Source organism: Theropithecus gelada, chromosome 7b (assembly GCF_003255815.1).
Source record: "Theropithecus gelada isolate Dixy chromosome 7b, Tgel_1.0, whole genome shotgun sequence".
Lineage (NCBI taxonomy): Eukaryota > Metazoa > Chordata > Mammalia > Primates > Cercopithecidae > Theropithecus > Theropithecus gelada.
Window position 1 is genome coordinate 17,934,452 of NC_037675.1, and position 18,223 is coordinate 17,952,674.

Consider the following 18,223-nt stretch of genomic DNA (forward strand, 5'->3'; position numbering starts at 1 on the left):
TGCTGTTGGCTAGAGCACCTCTCTCAGTTCCTTGCCATTTGGCCTTTCTATAGGATAGTTTACAACATAGCAACTGGCTTCCATCAGAGCAAGCAAGCCAAAGAGCAAGAGAGAGTATACACTTTCTCCCAATCCCTGGTAATCACTAATCTACTTTCTGCCTCTATGGATATACCTTTTTCTGGATGTTTTATATTAGTGGAATGAAACAATAGTGGAATGAAACAATATCTGGCTGCATTAACACAGCATAATGTTTTCAAGGTTTATTCATGTTGTAGCAGGTATCAGAATTCATTCCTTTTTATGGCTGAATAATATTCCATTGAGTAGATACATGACGGTTTGTTTATCTGTTCATCAGTTGATAGACATTTGTGATGTTTCCACATTTTAAAAGCTTTTCCTTTTACAGTTTCTGGTTTGTCAGTTGTTTGTTACAACTGTTTCAGGCAGCTGTGAAGTTAAACAATTGCCTGTAATTTGTTTCAGTTTACAACGGTTTTTGCACTGGGCAATCTCGTAGTCAGATGGAATAAAGACAGCCTTGCAAGTGGGTCTTCCAGGGAACCATGAGACGAATCTTTGACAGTTCTCTGAGAAGGAAGCTTTTTTTTTTTTTTGAGAGGGAGTCTCGCACTGTCGCCCAGGCTGGAGTGCAGTGGCCGGATCTCAGCTCACTGCAAGCTCCGCCTCCCAGGTTTACGCCATTCTCCTGCCTCAGCCTCCCTATAGCTGGGACTACAGGCGCCCGCCACCTCGCCCGGCTATTTTTTTTGTATTTTTTAGTAGAGACGGGGTTTCACTGTGTTAGCCAGGATGGTCTCGATCTCCTGACCTCGTGATCCGCCCGTCTCGGCCTCCCAAAGTGGCACTCTAATGTGGTCCTACCCCTTGCTACTGCTTTTCTCCTTGATTGTGGGCTGTTGGTTTTTCAGTCTTCTGCAGAGCAGGAGAGTGGGGTTTGGACTAGAGCAAGTGAAAATACCATGAAGCCTACAACCCACTGTTCTTACTGATGTTCAGTCATTTTTTTCTTGAATAAATTCTCCCTATATTACTGTAAGCCTTAGGTTCATTTCCAGAGTTCTCAACATGTAGCATTTAGACATTTCTGACAGTTTCTCATTGTTTTTATGGAAGGGAATTTTTGGAGGTTCTTACTCTACCACTTTTGCTCTAAATTTTTAGTTTTGTAAAAGAACTGCCAATTTACCAGATTAGCTGTCCCATTTTACATTTCCCCTGGCAATGTATGATTGTTCCAGTGTCTGCACATCTTACCAGCATTTGGTGTTGTCTTTGTTATTTTAGTCATTTTGATAGATGTGTGGCTTTTATTACATTGGAATTTTCATTTGTATTTCTATAATGACTAATGATATTGAACATCTTTTTGTAGACTTATTTGTCATTGGCATCTTTCTTTTGGTGAAATGTCTGTCCATGTCTATTGCTCATCTTCTGATTGTATTTTTTTTTAATTTATGAGTTTTAAGAGTTCTTTGTAAACTAGTTTTCTGTTTTATATGTTGTTTACAAATATTGTCTCCCAGTGGATAGCTTGTGTTTTCATCCTCTTTATGTTCTTTTGCAGAACAAAAGTTTTACATTTCGATGAGGTCCAGTTTATCATTTTTTGCTTTTATGTGTCCTGCTTTTGATGGCACATCTAAAAACTCTCTGTCTAGCCCTACGTCCCAAAGACTTTCTCCTTTCCCCACCCACCCCCCAAAGTCTTACAGTTTTTTTATTGTACATTTGTCACCTATATTTAAAAATTTTTTTTCTGGGATTAGAATTCTTAGTGACCATTTTATTTTCCTATCAGCCCTTTCATGATAATTCATTATTCCCTGGTGTGCATAGTTTCTGAAGAAATATCTACAGTTGTTACATTTGTTTCTTTGTGTGTAATGTGTCTTTTTCTCCCTTGGGCTACTTTGAAGGGTTTTAAGGGATTTGATTTAGATGTATCTTGTTGTGGTTTTCTTCTTTCTTACCTTTGAGGTTCATGGGGCATCTTGGGGTTGTGTCTTCACAGTTTTTATCAAATTTGGAAAATTTTGACATTGTTTCTTCAGAGACTTATTTATATACCCTGTTCCTGGCCCCTGCTTGTGGAACTCTTACATGTTTGTTAGACTGTTTAATACTGTCCTGTAGTCACAAAGATTCTTCATTTCCTTTTCAAACTTTTATTCCCTATGTGCTTCAGTTTGGACAAATTGTATATTCTAGTTAAGAGTCAGTAATATTTTCTTCTTCAGTGTCTAATGTACTATACTAATCCCACTCAGTGAAGTTTTCTCTTTGGTTATTGTATTTTTTTTTTTTTTTTTAAGAGACAGCGTCTTACTCTGTCACCCAGGCTGGAGTGCAGTGACTCTATCCTAGCTCATTGCAGCCTTGAACTCCTGGGCTCAAGGGATCCTCCCATCTCAGCCTCCCAAGTAGCTAGAAGTACAGGCATGCACCACCATGCCCAGCTACATTTTAAATTTTTTCATAGACATGGGGTCTTGCTGTGTTGCCCAGGCTGGCTTTCTGTTTGTGTTTTTGAGACAAGGTCTTACATTGTCACCCAGGAGTCACACTGGTGTGTAGTGATGCAATCGTGGCTCACTGTAACTTCAAACTCCTGGTCTCAAGTGATCCTCCTGCCTCAGCCACCCAAAGCTCTGGGATTATAGGAGTGTCACTGTGCCCAGCCTGTTATTGTATTTATGATATCTGGAAGTTCTATTTATGCTTCTTTGTATCTTACAGTTCTTACAATGTTCATATTTTCATTTAAATAGTTGAATATAGTTGTTATAGCTATTTTAATGTCCTGTTTGCTAATTCTATCATCTGTGTCATACTGGTTTTATTTGTAGTGACTGGTTTTTCTCCTGGTTATGGGTCATATTTTCCTGATTCTTGGAATGTCTAATACTTTTTGATTGGATGATGGACCTTATAAAGTTTGCATTTTTGAGAGTCTAAATTTTATTGTCTCCTTTTTTCTGGCATGTAGGTATTTGCAGTTTATTTTGATCCTTTTATGTCTTATTTTTATACCTTGTTAGGACAGGTGGGTAGGTTAGCCTTATTACTGAAGCATGAGCTTTCCAGAGTCTTTCTTGAATACCTCAAATGATCAACAAGGATTTGGCACACTTGCTCAGAACTTGAATGTCTCTCAACCCTGTGTGAGCTTTTCAGACTGTTCAGCTGATTGATTTTCAGCTGCTTTTTGCCTGGAGTTCCTTGTATTTTTCTTCTATTATTTTTTGAGATGGGGGTCTCATTATATTGCTCAGGCTGGTCTTGAATTTTTGTCCTCAAGTGATCCTCCTGCTTCAGCCTCCCAAGTAGCTAGGGTTACAGGTATGACCCACTGTACCCTGCTAGAGTTTCTCTTCTGTGTGTTTGTGCTAGAATTCAGCTATGAGTGAGGCCAAGGGATTCCTTATGTAAATTTTTTTGTTTGCTTGTTTTTTGTAGTAGCGGCTCTCTCTTCTTCAGAACTTTACCCCACAACTTCCAGTTGCCTCAGGTTCCTGAACTCTAATATGTGTCCCCTGAACTCTGATATGTGTCTCCATAACTCAGTGAGACTTCTGTACTTTGGGCTCTCCTTCCTGTTCTACAGTCCAGAATTTGCCTCTAGGAAGAAAGCTAGGGAGATTGTATGGCTTACTTCCTTTCTCGTAGGGAATGTAGTCCTAGTTGCCTTTGTTAATATCTGAAAATAATTGTTTCATGTAAGGTCATGCACAGCATAATGATGTTTTGGTCAACGACAGGCCACATATGTAATGGTGGTCCCATAAGATTATAATACTGTGTTTTTACTGTACCTTTTCTATACTTCTATACTGTACCTTTTCTATGTTTACATGTGTTTAGATATACAAATACATTGTGTATCAGTTGTCTGATGGTGTTACAGTTGTCTGCAGTATTCAGTACAATAACATACTGTCCAGATTTGTAGCCTAACAGCAACTACACCTTACAACCTAGGCGTGTGGTAGGCTCTACCATCTAGGTTTGTGTAAGAACACCCTATGGGCTGGGCATGGTGGCTCACGCCTGTAATCCCAGTACTTTGGTAGGCCGAGGTGGGCGGATCATAAGGTCAGGAGATCAAGACCATCCTGGCTAACAAGGTGAAAACCTGTCTCTGTTAAAAATACAAAAAGTTAGCCGGGCGTGGTGGCAGGCGCCTGTAGTCCCAACTACTCGGGAGGCTGAGGCAGGAGAATGGCGTGAACCTGGGAGGCGGAGCTTGCAGTGAGCTGAGATTGCGCCACTGCACTCCAGCCTGGGCGACAGAGCGAGACTACATCTCAAATAAAATAAAATAAAAATAAAATAAAATAAAATAAAATAAAACAAGAACACCTATGATGTTTGCACAACAAGGAAATCACCTAATAACACATTTCTTAGAACATATCCCAGTCATTAAGTGGCACGTGACTGTATTTCATCCGGTTTTCTTGTTTATAACAGTTGGGTAAATCCTGTTTACTCCATTGCTGTTATTCATCCTGACTGAAAGTAGAAGTCCTGTTTCTTTAATTAAATTTTATTTATTTATTTATTTATTTATTTTTGAGATGGAGTTTTGCTCTTGTTGGCCAGGCTGGAGTACAGTGGCACAATCTCAGCTCACTGGAACCTCCGCCTCCTGGGTTCAAGAGATTCTCCTGCCTCAGCCTCCCGAGTAGCTGGGAGTACAGGCATGTGCCACCACGCCCAGCTAATTTTTGTAGCTTTAGTAGAGACGAGTTTCTCCATGTTGGTCAGGCTGGTCTTGCACTCCTGACCTCAGGTGATCCACCTGCTTTGGCCTCCCAAAGTGCTGGGATTACAGGTGTGAGCCATTGCACCCAACCTAAAATAATTTTTTTAATAACTTTTTTATTTTGGAACAATTTTATATTTATAGAAAAGTTATAAACATAGTACCAAGCATTCTGGTATACCCCTTACCCAGTTTGTCCTGTTGTTAACATCTTAGAATTCCATGGTACAGGCCGGGCGCGGTGGCTCACGCCTGTAATCCTAGCATTTTGGGAGGCTGAGGTGGGCGGATCACGAGGTCAGGAGCTTGAGACCAGCCTGACCAACATGCTGAAACCCCATCTCTACTAAAAATACAAAAAACATTAGCCAAGTGTGGTGGCAAGCACCTGTAATCCCAGCTACTCAGGAGGCTGAGGCAGGAGAATCACTTGAGCCAGGGAGGCAGAGGTTGCAGTGAGCGGAGATCGAGCCATGGCACTCTAACTGGGGTGACAGAGGGAGACTCCATCTCAAAAAAAAAAAAAAAAAAAAAAATTCCATGGTTCATTTGTCAAAACAAAGAAGCTGACTTTGGAATATTCCTATTAAGTAAACATCTATATTTAACGTTGTTAAAAAAAACTGCCAAGCCATTTTCCAAAGTGTGTATACCCCAAAGTGGCATTCCCACCAACAATGAATGAGAGTTCCTGCATTATTTGAGTAGAAGAGGAACATAATAAGAACATTGAAACATCAACATTTCAACTACTCTGAAATTACCAAAATTAAGTAAAAGGTAGTGACTTAAATTTGAAAGTCCTAAGCCTATGATTACAAATGACTCATAATAACTATAATAACAACAATAACAAGAGCATTCATTTAAATCCTACTGGGAGTCAAGCGCTATTCTAAGAGCTTTACATTTATTAATTCATTTAGTCCCTGCAACATCATAGATTAGGAGAGAGAGCAGTTCAGTAATTTCTCCATAGTCACATGGCTATTAAGGTGCAAGCAATGTGGCTTCAGAGCCCGCTGTCTGATCCACTTTACCAGTAATGGTTCTTAATTGGTTGTACATCAGGATTATTGGAGTTGAGATGGTGTTTCACTTGCTACAGGATGGTTTCGGACACCAGTAAGACCCCTGGTGATTCTAATGTGCAGTTAGGATTGGCAACACTCTGTATTATTTTTTTAAAGATACAATTATTCAGCGTCATGATCACACTACTACATTTAGCAATCAACAGCATGGGTGCAAAAAAAATCTACATTAAAACCCTTTGTTGGAATGCTTTACACTTTCCACAGAACAGAAACTAAAATAGCCTGTTATACAATTATTCACAAATACAGTCCTCAAGTTTTTTGCCCATATACATGAGTATTTGTCTAAAACATGTCTTCTTTATAGCATCTAGGCCCTGCCACCACTGTGCTTTGCTGAGTTCTCAAAACTGTTGTAACCTGTAGCTTCCCTGTCACTTCTCTGGCTCTCCTCTCACACTAAGCTTTGTTTCCTGACAGTAATTAAAATCTTCTGACACTGCCATAGCTACTGCTGCTGCTGGAACTGGCATAGCCACTTTGGTTTCATGGTTTGGTCAAGTATTGGCCTCTACCACCATAGGAGCCAGAGCTTCTGCCACCATTGTCCTCCCTTCATGGGTTCAAAATGTGAAGACTGATTGTTGTAATTGTCAAAATCATTCTTTCACCACTTCCAGAATTGCTTCCATCATTATCAAATCCATTGTAGCCATCCTCACTGCCACCATATCCACCATCACCATGGCTGCCACCAACCCCACCATGACTGCTGAAGTTTCTTCCACGACCAAAGTTGTCATTCCCATCAAAACCACTTCCACGACCACCATCAAAATTTCCAGAACCGCCTGCTCCACAGTGGCATAGTGACAAACCCAAAGCCCCGGCGCGCTTGGTGTTGGGATCTCTCATGACCACACAGTCCATGAGCATTCCCCATTGCTCAGAATGGCTCCTCAGGCTCTCATTGGTTGTTTCAAAGCTCACGCCTCCAATGAAGAGCTCCAATGAAGAGCTTCCATAGCTGTTCAGGCTCTTTAGGAGACTGACTTAGACATGATGGCAGGGGGAGGAGAGACTTTAACGATACTTCTTCAGCAGCATCCACAGGCAGCCACTGTGTACTATTTCATACAGCATCTTCATTATATGTAGATAATATTTTAAAGTCTGTTTGAAAAATTCTAATCATAATAATGGGTACTTTAGTTCATATTTTGATTTGGACATTTTAATGTCTTTTTATAGGTAGAGCTTGAATTGAGGCAAGTATTTTGTTTAAAAAATTTTTTTAAATCAGTTCTCTATTTTGATTTGGGTATTCCTTCCTAAAATTAATGTTTAAAGAGTATTGATTTTAAAATGTGTAGTCATTTCATATACAGAAAGCAAGGACTGAAGTATATCATAGAGTAAATGGTGGGCTTATTTAAATTGTGTTATACCCAGCAGGTTAATTAACCTTCTACAAAATTGATTTAATTCAATATAAAATAATCTTCATAAAAGTGTTTTCTGTCTTATTTTGTGTTTATTGACATTTTAATATTCAATATTAGACTTTAAGAATGCAGAAGAAAACTTTTAAATTCTATTTAAAAGTACTTTATAAGATTTATTTTTAAAGTACAATAAATAAAACCATAGGTTTGAAAGTAAAGTTTACTAAAATCTAGTTCTGTTGTCTCTAAATCAATGATATAAATTTATTTTCTTAAATTATTGCTGTATGATCTCCAGCATTCACTTGTTTTGCTCTGAATAGTTGGTTACTGATTGCAGGAAGTCTCCACCAGAGTGTGCTCAAGACACTGTAGTGGGAAAAGTGTTACTTAGGCTTGCCTAGACTTTCTAGCCTCTGTGAAAAAGAAAATTTTTTAAGAGAAGCATTTGATTTCTTGTTACAAAATTTCTTTTGCCATGAAATAAATTCTGTACGTTGACAGTTGAGTAGTTCTACAGACACTGTAAATGAAGAGTATTTAATCTCTCCGTTGTTGGTTCTCAGTATGCGTGCTAGCTAGAAGTATCTTTATTTTGTGAAGTTATTTTTTAGAAATGAAAAGTTCATCTTCCTTTACACAATAGGTGTTGATTTTTTTCTCACAATAAGTATATTTTTTAAAGCCTGAATAAAATGAACTGGAAAAACTAGTAATTTGTGTTATGAAGTTAAAAAAAAACCTTATAGTTTATCTATTATGTATGCTTTTATTTTAAAATAACTAAATCAGTAAATAGATTTAATATTTGCAATTCTAGTACAAAAGATTATTCTCGAAGTATTATTAGTTAGCTGTGCTAACCATTATTGTATGTCGATGCATTAGAGTAGGGTGTGAAAGTTGTGGCCTATTTATATTTGATAAATTTCTAAGTGAGCATTTTATAAACTGATTATCTGACAAAAGTACTTAATGACAATAGCTATTTTTTTTCTTTTTCCTTCCTAGATACCTGCACTCAAATAACATAGTTGTGGTTCCGGAAGGTATGTTTACTTAAAATTTTTAGTTAGAAGATAATATAATTTAAGCTTTGCTTTATAAATAGAACAAATTTTAATTTTAAGACACCTTTAATTTTTTAGCTTCAAAACTTTTTTTCTTCTAGTAAGTCCAGTTAAGAACTATAATTAAATAAATAAGTCTAAAATGGTTATAATAGTTAGGTAAACTATTATTAGATAAATTCCTATTAGGTAGATAATAAGTTCTAAATTTAATAAATCTAGTTAAGAATTCTGGTCAGATAAAAAAGGCCCTGTGTATCATTTCTTGAATTATTTTAGTTTTAATGTTTTTATTTGTGCTGTATTTTAAGTTATATTTTATCTTGAGTTGGAAGTATTTATCACTTTCTTCAACTTAGTTTGATCCGTGTTTTTACTGTTTTGTGAGCAACTGAGACAAGGATATTAAGTAGTAAAATATTTTAACTTGGAATACTTGCATTACAGATTTGATGTAATACTTGAATCAAATTCATTTTGGTTCTCCTTTTCTCTTTGAAGCCATTGGGTCTCTTGTAAAACTCCAATGTCTGGATCTTAGTGACAATGCCTTAGAAATTGTTTGCCCAGAAATTGGTCGTCTGAGAGCTTTACGTCATCTTCGATTAGCTAATAACCAACTGCAATTCCTACCTCCAGGTAATCATAGTCTATAGCACACAATAGTTTCTTGTCTAGTATAAATCTATATTTCTTCATATTTCTCACTGTATGTCTAGGCAATGGGCTGTAGATGTATTTGTAAGTATTTGTCCATTTGTTTGAAGATGAAACTTTAAGGAATGTGGGTGAAATATTACTAAGAGTCTTTTTGTGATGCAAATGTAAAAAGGTAGCATTTATATTTTAGATATAGCTACAATTACTACAATTGTGCATTGCAACCAATATCCCTTTGAATTACTGCTCTGGCAAAATATTTGTACAAAGAGCTACTTCAATTCTGAATTTCACATAAGAGATTTTAGGTGAGCTTTGCATGATATAATCATTTTACTATCCAAAAGTCAAATACATGCAGTGTTTTCTCTTATTCTCCAGTGAGGTAACTAATGTACATTAACTTCTTTTTTTTTTTTTTTTTTTTTTTTTTTTGAGACGGAGTCTCGCTGTGTCGTCAGACTGGAGTGCAGTGGCACAATCTCAACTCACTGCAATCTCTGCCTCCCAGGTTCAAGCGATTCTCCTGCCTCAGCCTCCCGAGTAGCTGGGACTATAGGCGCGTGGCCCCATGCCCAGCTAATTTTTGAATTTTTAGTAGAGACAGGGTTTCACCATGTTGGCCAGGCTGGTCTCAAACTCCTGACCTCAAGTGATCCACCTGCCTCGGCCTCCCGAACCGCTGGGATTACAGGTGTGAGCCACCACGCCTGACCTAATGTATGTTAACTTTGATTTTTTTTTTTTTTTTTTTTTTGAGACAGAGTCTCGCTCTGTGGCCCAGGCTGGAGTGCAGTGGCCAGATCTCAGCTCACTGCAAGCTCCGCCTCCCGGGTTCATGCCATTCTCCTGCCTCAGCCTCCCGAGTAGCTGGGACTACAGGCGCCCGCCACCTCGCCCGGCTAGTTTTTTGTATTTTTTAGTAGAGACGGGGTTTCACCGTGTCATTTTAAAAGGAGTCATGCTAAAATTTAGTAGAACAATTTACATTTGAGACTTAGTTGTCTATTCTGCCTGCTGAACATGTAAGTAAATTATGAATGTACCTTATAAATAGGCAGTACTAAAATCTTGCATTTTATTGACAGCCACCATTAAACCCTTTGATTGCTTGGGAGGAGCATCCAGAGACCTTGCTTTGTGAATCCACATATTTGCAAATCCCACTCTCATATATGATTTCATGTATTAAAAAACATGATAATTAAAAAATAAAAAACTTACGCTTCAGGTATTATATGAAAGTTACTGTGTATTCAAGAATGAGCAGAGAAAGATACAGATGTTAATTTGTCTGAGATTATTTTTACTCTTTTGAGTAAAACCAACTCGAGAATACCAACCAGCCTTTTAGTGTATCTAGGTGAAATATGTGACTCAAACAAAATTACAAATTACTACCTGTCATAGAACTTCAGGGTAACATGAGAATGTTAAAAATTATGCATGTTAAACCCACGAATGAAAAAGTCTATGATATTTCTTTGTTTTTTCAAGTACAGAAATGTCTAAATTAAAACATAGTAACGGATTTTTAGACTTTATGTTCCGGCCTTAATATATAGATTCAATACTGTATATAAAAATGGCACCAGTCAGGCTGGGCACAGTGGATCACACCTGTAATCCCAGCACTTTGGGAGGCCAAGGTGGGTGGATCACCTGAGGTCAGGAGTTCGAGACCAACCTGGCTAACATGGTGAAACCCCATCTCTACTAAAAATACAAAAATTAGCTGGGTGTGGTGGTGTTGTGCCTTTAGTTTCAGCTACTTGGGAGGCTGAGGCAGGAGAATTGCTTGAACCTGGCAGGCAGAGGTTGCAGTGAACCGAGATCACACCACTGCACTCCAGCTTGGGTGACAGAGTGAGACTCCACCTCAAAAAAAAAAAAAAAAAATTGGCACCAGTCAGCGGTGACTGTGTTTTAAAAAATATTTTTTTACCCTCATATAATGAATGTCTTATTTTTTCTAACTCTAGTTAATATAAAAATTTTTGACACAATACAGGAATATGGTCTTTCCTTTATTATATATACATCAGGCCAATGGTGTTTCATCATTCTAGCTTTCATCAAGTTTGTACATTCAGATACCTAGAAAATGAGATATTCTTTTGAGGATTGCCTAGAAAATGTATCAGTAAAGATAATACTTTACATTTTTCTAACATTTTCATATATGAAACTTATATAAGATATACAACCGGCCGGGCGCGGTGGCTCAAGCCTGTAATCCCAGCACTTTGGGAGGCCGAGATGGGCGGATCACAAGGTCAGGAGATCGAGACCACCCTGGCTAACATGGTGAAACCCCGTCTCTACTAAAAAATACAAAAAACTAGCCGGGCGAGGTGGCGGGCGCCTGTAGTCCCAGCTACTTGGGAGGCTGAGGCAGGAGAATGGCGTAAACCCGGGAGGCGGAGCTTGCAGTGAGCTGAGTTCCGGCCACTGCACTTCAGCCTGGGGGACAGAGCGAGACTCCGTCTCAAAAAAAAAAAAAAAAAAAAAAAAAAAAAGATATACAACCAAAATGCATAAATATAATGCTGTATTTATGAACTCTTTTTTTTTACATACATTTAAAGAATATACAAAAAATACAATTCTGCCAGACATGGTGGTTCACATCTGTAATCCTACCACTTTGGGAAGCTGAGGCAAGAGGATCGCTTGAAGCCAGGAGTTCGAGACCAGCCAGGGCAACATAGTGAGGCTTTGTCTCTACTAAAATCCAACAATAATAATAATTAAAAAATTAGCCGTGCGTGGTGACACACACCTTAGTCCTAGCTACTTGGGAGGCTGAGGTGGGAGAATCTCTTGAGCCCAGGATATCAAGGCTGCAGTGAACTCTGATTGCAGTATTGCACTCCAGCCTGGACAACGGAGTGAGACTCTGTCCCCAACCCCCAACAAAAAACAATTCTGTGATAAACCATTGTTCTGGGTGTTGTATTATTCTGTCTTTTCCTGTAATATAAAAACATGATGTAGTAGAATATGGTCATTTCCTTCCATTATATATCTTAGAGGTTAAGGATGTACTTCTAATATCATTGACTGCTTCTTAATAACCAGTGAAGGCTATATGTTTTGTGACTACTTTCATATAATTTATTTATATCTCTCCTGTTACACAAGAAATTTGAGGCATATACTTGTGATTTTATTTTCCTGGGTTTGTTTCTATTTGTGTTTGCTTTTGCTTGTTTTGAGTAAAATTATATACATTAACAGTTATACATTTTGGATAGGAACTTTTGATTGAGCCATGTATACAGACTTTATTCTTTCTTGCCACCATGAGTAGCAATGGACTGAGTTTTACCAATTATTTGATTCACTTTATACATCTCATGAAGTGATTTCAGATGTTATGATTTAAGTATGTAAGGGGCTAAGCATACATCCCCTAAATGCTTTATTATGTTTGGAGACATACTATGGGAGGGTATTCTAAATGTGGGAAAGAAATGTGAGGGACTGTGATCTTGTCCCTATTTGACCGCAGTAGGCACCAGTTGATATCTGCTTAATAAGCCCCTTCTCCATAGTCCATAGTCCATGCCAAGACTTGTCACATGTTACGTTCTCTTAAAAGACTTAACATTTTACCATGTTTCTTTGTTGTCATTGAAAAGCCTTTGAATATAATTTTATAGTTTTATATCCAATATTTAAAATTTGCCCATTAGTTCTCAAAGTGGTTATGCCATTTTACACTGTTCTCTCAGCAATGTATGAGAGGTGCAGTTACTCCACATTCTTGCCAACATTTGGTGTTGTCTATTTGTTTGTTTAGCCATCATAATGGGTGTGAAGTAGTATTGCATTTTTAAAAAATTCTATTTAATTTGCATATCTCTCTTGACTAATGTTATTTAGCACTTTCTCATGTATTTATGGGCTATTCCAAATCTTTTTGAATTATAGGAGATATCTCCCTGCTTTAAAGACCAGCTGCCAGCAGGTTCAGTTGCTGAGGAATTCTCTTTGCTCTCCAGTTTGGCTTCTGGCTTTCTGTGACTTGAGAACTCTTTGAATCCTGCTGCTCCATCCTTGGCCTGTAAAGGTTGACTATCATCGCCCTGTACTCTGTGACGGTGGGTCTTGCCTCTGAGAAGTTTCTCTTGGCTTTTCTGTTACCACCTATCCTCCAGGTTTTCCCTTGCTGGAAGCCTAGAGTACATTGAGGAAATTATCTCAGTTCTTGCTCTCTTTCCTTGCCCTCATTTTTGGTGAAGGTTGGTGGGACAGAGTGGTTTGTGTGTCTGTGTTGAGCAGGGGGATTTATTAATAGTACAGTCTTTCTACACCTATGGATCCTCTGGGTTCTACACGGGTATGTCCACATAGAGCTTTCAAAGTTAGACTGTTTTCTCTTTAACCATTGTCTGTGGCAGATTTCTTTTCCCACCTCTATTTCAGTCAGGGATGATAGCAGCCAGGGATCTCTTCTCTTTGAAAATGTGCTTCTCACTCTTTGGAGCTGATTTAGTTTTCCCCATGTCCTCAGTCTCTGATGGGTTTTTATTCAGCTTGTTTTAGTTGTTAGGGTGAGAGCGATGATCTCTTTGGAGTTTCTATTTTCAAATTGGAATTAAGTCCTCCTTATTCCCAACTGACTTCCACAATTTGTTTTTGGTTCCTCTTTGCTTCCTTTCTATTTTTGGATTACTTGAGTGTGTTTTAGTGTTCCATTTTATTTCCTCCATTGACTTTTCTCTAGGCTTCACAATATGCTCCCTTAACTTATTACATTTAGAATATTGTACCATTTCATATGAATTATATACATTTATTATTGTGCATATTTTACAACAGTGTACTTCCTTTTACCCTCCTTCTTTTGTACTACTATGTCATATATTTTATTTCAATATATGTTATAAACTCCTTAAGATAATATTATTTTTGCAAGTCAGTTGTCTTTAAAATACTAACACTGGGCACGGTGGCTCACACCTGTAATCCCAGCACTTTGGGAGGCCAAGGTGGGTGGATCACCTGAGGTTGGGAGTTTGAGACCAGCCTGACTAACATGGAGAAATTCCATTTCTACTAAAAATACAAAATTAACCAGGCATGGTGGCACATGCCTGTAATCCCAGCTACTCAGGAGGCTGAGGCAGGAGAATCGCTTGAACACAGGAGGCGGAGGTTGTGGTGAGCTGAGATCACGCCATTGCATTCCAGCCTGGGCAACAAGAACGAAACTCTGTCTCAAAAAATAAAACACCTAAAAAAATTTTCCTGAATATTCACTATTTCCTGTGCATTCTATTCTTTTTTTCTTAAGAGACACAGTCTTGCTGTGTTGCCTGAGCTGATCTCAATATCCTGGCCTTCTAAAGCACTGAGATTACAGATGTGAGCCACTGCACCTGGCCATTTTTTCCTCTAGATTTAGTTTCCATCTGTCATTTCTCTTCAACCTGAAGTACTTCCTTTAGTATTTGTTTTAGTGCAGTTCTACTGGCAATGAACTATCTCAGTTTTTCTTTATGCAAAAATGTTATTTCATTTTCACTTTTGAAGAATATTTTCTCTGGAAATTGACAAGAGTTTTTTCTTTGAGCACTTTAAGGAAGATCTTCCATTATTTCCTGGCTGTCATTGTTTCTGATGAGAAGTCAGCCGTAATTTGTATCATTGTTACCCTGTATCTTTTTCTATGGCTGCATTAAGATTTCTCTCTTTAATCTTTTCTCTTTATCTTTGGTATTAGCAGTTTGTAGATGATGTGTCTTGATACAGGATTTTTTATATTTACCTTTCTTGGGGTTTTCTTTATTCCCAAATTGGCAAGTTTCCTGTTATTATTTCTTCAAATATTTTTCTGTTCCACATTTCCTCTCTTTCTGGAACTCTGGTTACACACATTAGATAATTTGGTATTCTTCTACAGGTCACTGAACTTTGTTCTTCTTCTTCTTTTTTTTTAATGTAATCTTTTTCTTGCCCTTATCTCAAGATTAGAAGATATCTGTTGATCTGACTTCTACTCACTGTTTCTTTTATGCTCTCCAGTGTGCTAGTTTTTATGCTCCTCTGTCTTAATCCATTCAGGCTGCTGTAAACAAATACCATAAATGGGGTAGCTTATAAACAACAGAAATGTATTGCCGAGTTCTGGAGGCTGGGAGTTCCAAGATCAAGGTGCCAGCAGATTTGGTATCTGGTGAGGTCCTACTTTCTGATTCATAGATGACACTTTTTCACTATGTTCTCATGTGGTGGAATGGGGCAAGGCAGCTCTCTGTGGCATCTTCTGTAAGGGCACTAATTCCACTCATGAGGGTTTCACCCTTAGGACCTCCCAAAGGCCCCACCTCCTGAGACCATTGCATTGGTGACTTGGTTTTAACATATGAATTTAGAGGTGGGGACACAAACATTCAGATTATAGCACCCTTTTTACCTCCTCACAGCCTTTTCATCTTTGGTGCCCTGTCCTGCATCTTCTAGGTGCTTCACTTGCCCGCCACTCTGATCTGTGCCTCTTCAGTTCTGCAAGACTGGAGCTCTGTTTAGGTTCCATTTCCCTGTGCTGTGGCCCAAAATAAGCCCCATGGCAGAAATTCAGGTCCAACATGGGGCTCATCTCTTGTGTTCCCCAGATTTTAAGGATTGTAGTTCTGGGTTGCCTGTCCATTGCTTGAAAACAATTGCTTCATATTTTTTGAGTAGTTTATTGTGTTTTGGTGGGAGGCAGGTCTGGCATCAGTTACCCTGTCATGTCTGGAAGTGGAAGTCCTATTAGATGTCCTTTGATTTCTCATCTGAGTGCTTCCCTACATTCTTTTATATATATGTTTTTGTAGTTGTTGTTGTTGCTGCTGCTAAGTGTGTACCACTTAAACATTTATGTATTGCTTTTCTCTATGCCTGGCATCAAAACTAGAACATTATTTGTCATAGAACATATTTAAACTAACTTTCTTCCAGTGACATTTTGTAATTTGATCATATAAAATTACGTAATCTATTATGAAGAGAATTTTACTGTGTACCTAGAAATAAAGGATTGTTGGAGAAAGGCTTCCATCAGTGCAGGGCCCCTTTCTGATTAAACCTCGCTAAATGTCACAAAGTCCAATGGATGTTTGAGGAGACAGAAAGAACAGCCAATCTTTGATAGTCAAGAGAAACCTGACATCTTTGTGATTTGCTATAACCACTCTGAATTACCACAAGAGAAGGTTATAGTAACAAAGAAACAACAAAAAGTAACCAGCAGTCAGAAAAGATGTTGCTTACATCTGGCATATAAATCAGCCTATTTTTAAAAAATACTTTTATCCTTGAAAAGTTGTTTTGCATACCAAAAAAGGCAGGATTTTCAGCCCAAGTTAAAAGCGTGACTCTGTTGTGTTTTAATGGCTGAAAGTATGCACAGACAGAAATGTGTACCACATATAACCAGCATGTGTTGTTCCGAAAACCCAGGTTTCAAGTGTAGTCAAATTTATTACCATTTTTTTCTTAAAATTTACTTTTTCACCCATTGAACCTCTGTAAGTTTATTGGAATGAAATTTAGTATCCTTTCTTAGGTCTGTCTCATTGCCACCTGAATTGTCGTGAAACCTCCGCGTTTATTCATCTCATGTGGAGGCGAAGAGGAGTACAATCTCATGTTGTACTGCCTATGCAGTACAGAGGTGCTGATTTTTCAGAGGTGCTGATCCCACCTTGTAGTTACAAGCCTTGGCACAGGTGCTCCATATTTGAATTCCCTGTGTTACAGTTTCTAGGAATGGTAAGTGGCCCAGGAACACTGGGTCAGCCCCGGTTTCCTCATCGCTTCCATTGTGCCTACATACTATGTGATCAGTTCAAAAGGAGAACAAAGCAGCTCTCATTTTGAATCCGCAAAACACAAAGTGTGTTATTCTGTCTCCTGTCCCCAGATATTCAAGGCTCTTCACCCCATATTACCCTCCTTAGGCGAATACCATGGTAATTTTGGGTGATTTACTCTTCTGGGAGACTCAGCTTTTCACTGATTACACATCAGTCTGGTAAAATAACTAGCTAGCACTTCTCTCACTAAAAAAGAATCTAAAAAATTAATCTCTGGCAGAGCATCCTTCTGGTGTCACCAGGCTATATATGTGTGGTCAGCAATATACATAAATAGATTTTCTCTATTTTGTGGGGTTATCTACATGACTGGAAGGGGACTTGCTATTTCATCTGCTTAACAAAATAGTTTTACTGCTCAAAGTATACCACGCTATGTGCTAGAGAAAGTGGGCGCTAAGAAGGAAAACAAAATCTGGACCCATACTTCAAGGGCACTTATAATATTTTATTGTCTAATATTTAAACTGCATGCAGTACTTGCAAAGAAGGAATTAGACAGAGAGGAGAGAGAAAGAAGTATTGAGTGTGTTATTGTAGCTAGTGATTATCTTGGTACACAGTGCTGAGACTTGAAATACCCATTTTGACAACTAATGGGTGGAGGGGCAAAAATCTAACAATCTACCTCAGCTTGCTAGATGACCACTGAATAAATTATCTACCAGATACAGAAATAATTAGCTGGGTGTGGTGATGGGTGCTGTAATCCCAGCTGTTCTGGAGGCTGAGGGCAGGAGAATCACTTGAACCCGGGAGGCAGAGGTTGCAGTGAGCCAAGATTGCACCATTGCACTCCAACCTGGGCAACAAGAGCAAAACTCTGTCTCAAAAAAATAAAATAAAATAAAAAAATTATCTACCAGAGCCCTAAACTCATATTAAGAACTTGTTCTTTCAGTAACTTTATTTTTTATTTTATTTATTTATTTTTTTTAGGGGCAGGATCTCACTCTGTCACCCAGGCTAGAGTGCAGTAGAGTAATCATAGCTCACTACAGCCTTGACCTTGTGGGCTCAAGTCATCCTCCTGCCTCAGCCTCCTGAGTAGCTGGGACTACGGGCATGCACCACCATGCCTAGCTAATTTTCTTTAATTTTTTTTTTTTTTTTTTTTATAGATGTGGGGTCTTGCTATGTCACCCAGGCTGGTCTCAGACTCCTGGCCTCAAGTGATCCTCATGCTTTGGCCTCCCTAAATGCTGGGTTAAAGGTGTGAGCCATCATGCCTGGCCCTCAATGATTTTTATGAACCTGAAGTTACCTTATTATTAATTATAACTTTGTAATGGATATAGTACTTTATTAGTAAAGTAACTTTATAGTATAATTAAACATACATATA

At 38.3% G+C, this 18,223-nt stretch overlaps 1 protein-coding gene across 4 annotated transcripts in view; it reads left to right on the plus strand.

Moving 5' to 3' along the window:
- Positions 1-18,223, plus strand: part of LRRC28 (leucine rich repeat containing 28) — a 135,676-nt gene that overhangs the window by 32,797 nt on the left and 84,656 nt on the right. For all 4 annotated transcript variants that reach the window (XM_025391228.1, XM_025391230.1, XM_025391231.1 and 1 more), the window contains exons 4-5: positions 8,292-8,329; positions 8,852-8,989. In XM_025391228.1, coding sequence (XP_025247013.1) covers positions 8,292-8,329; positions 8,852-8,989 — 176 coding nt within the window. The remainder of the gene's footprint in view (positions 1-8,291; positions 8,330-8,851; positions 8,990-18,223) is intronic.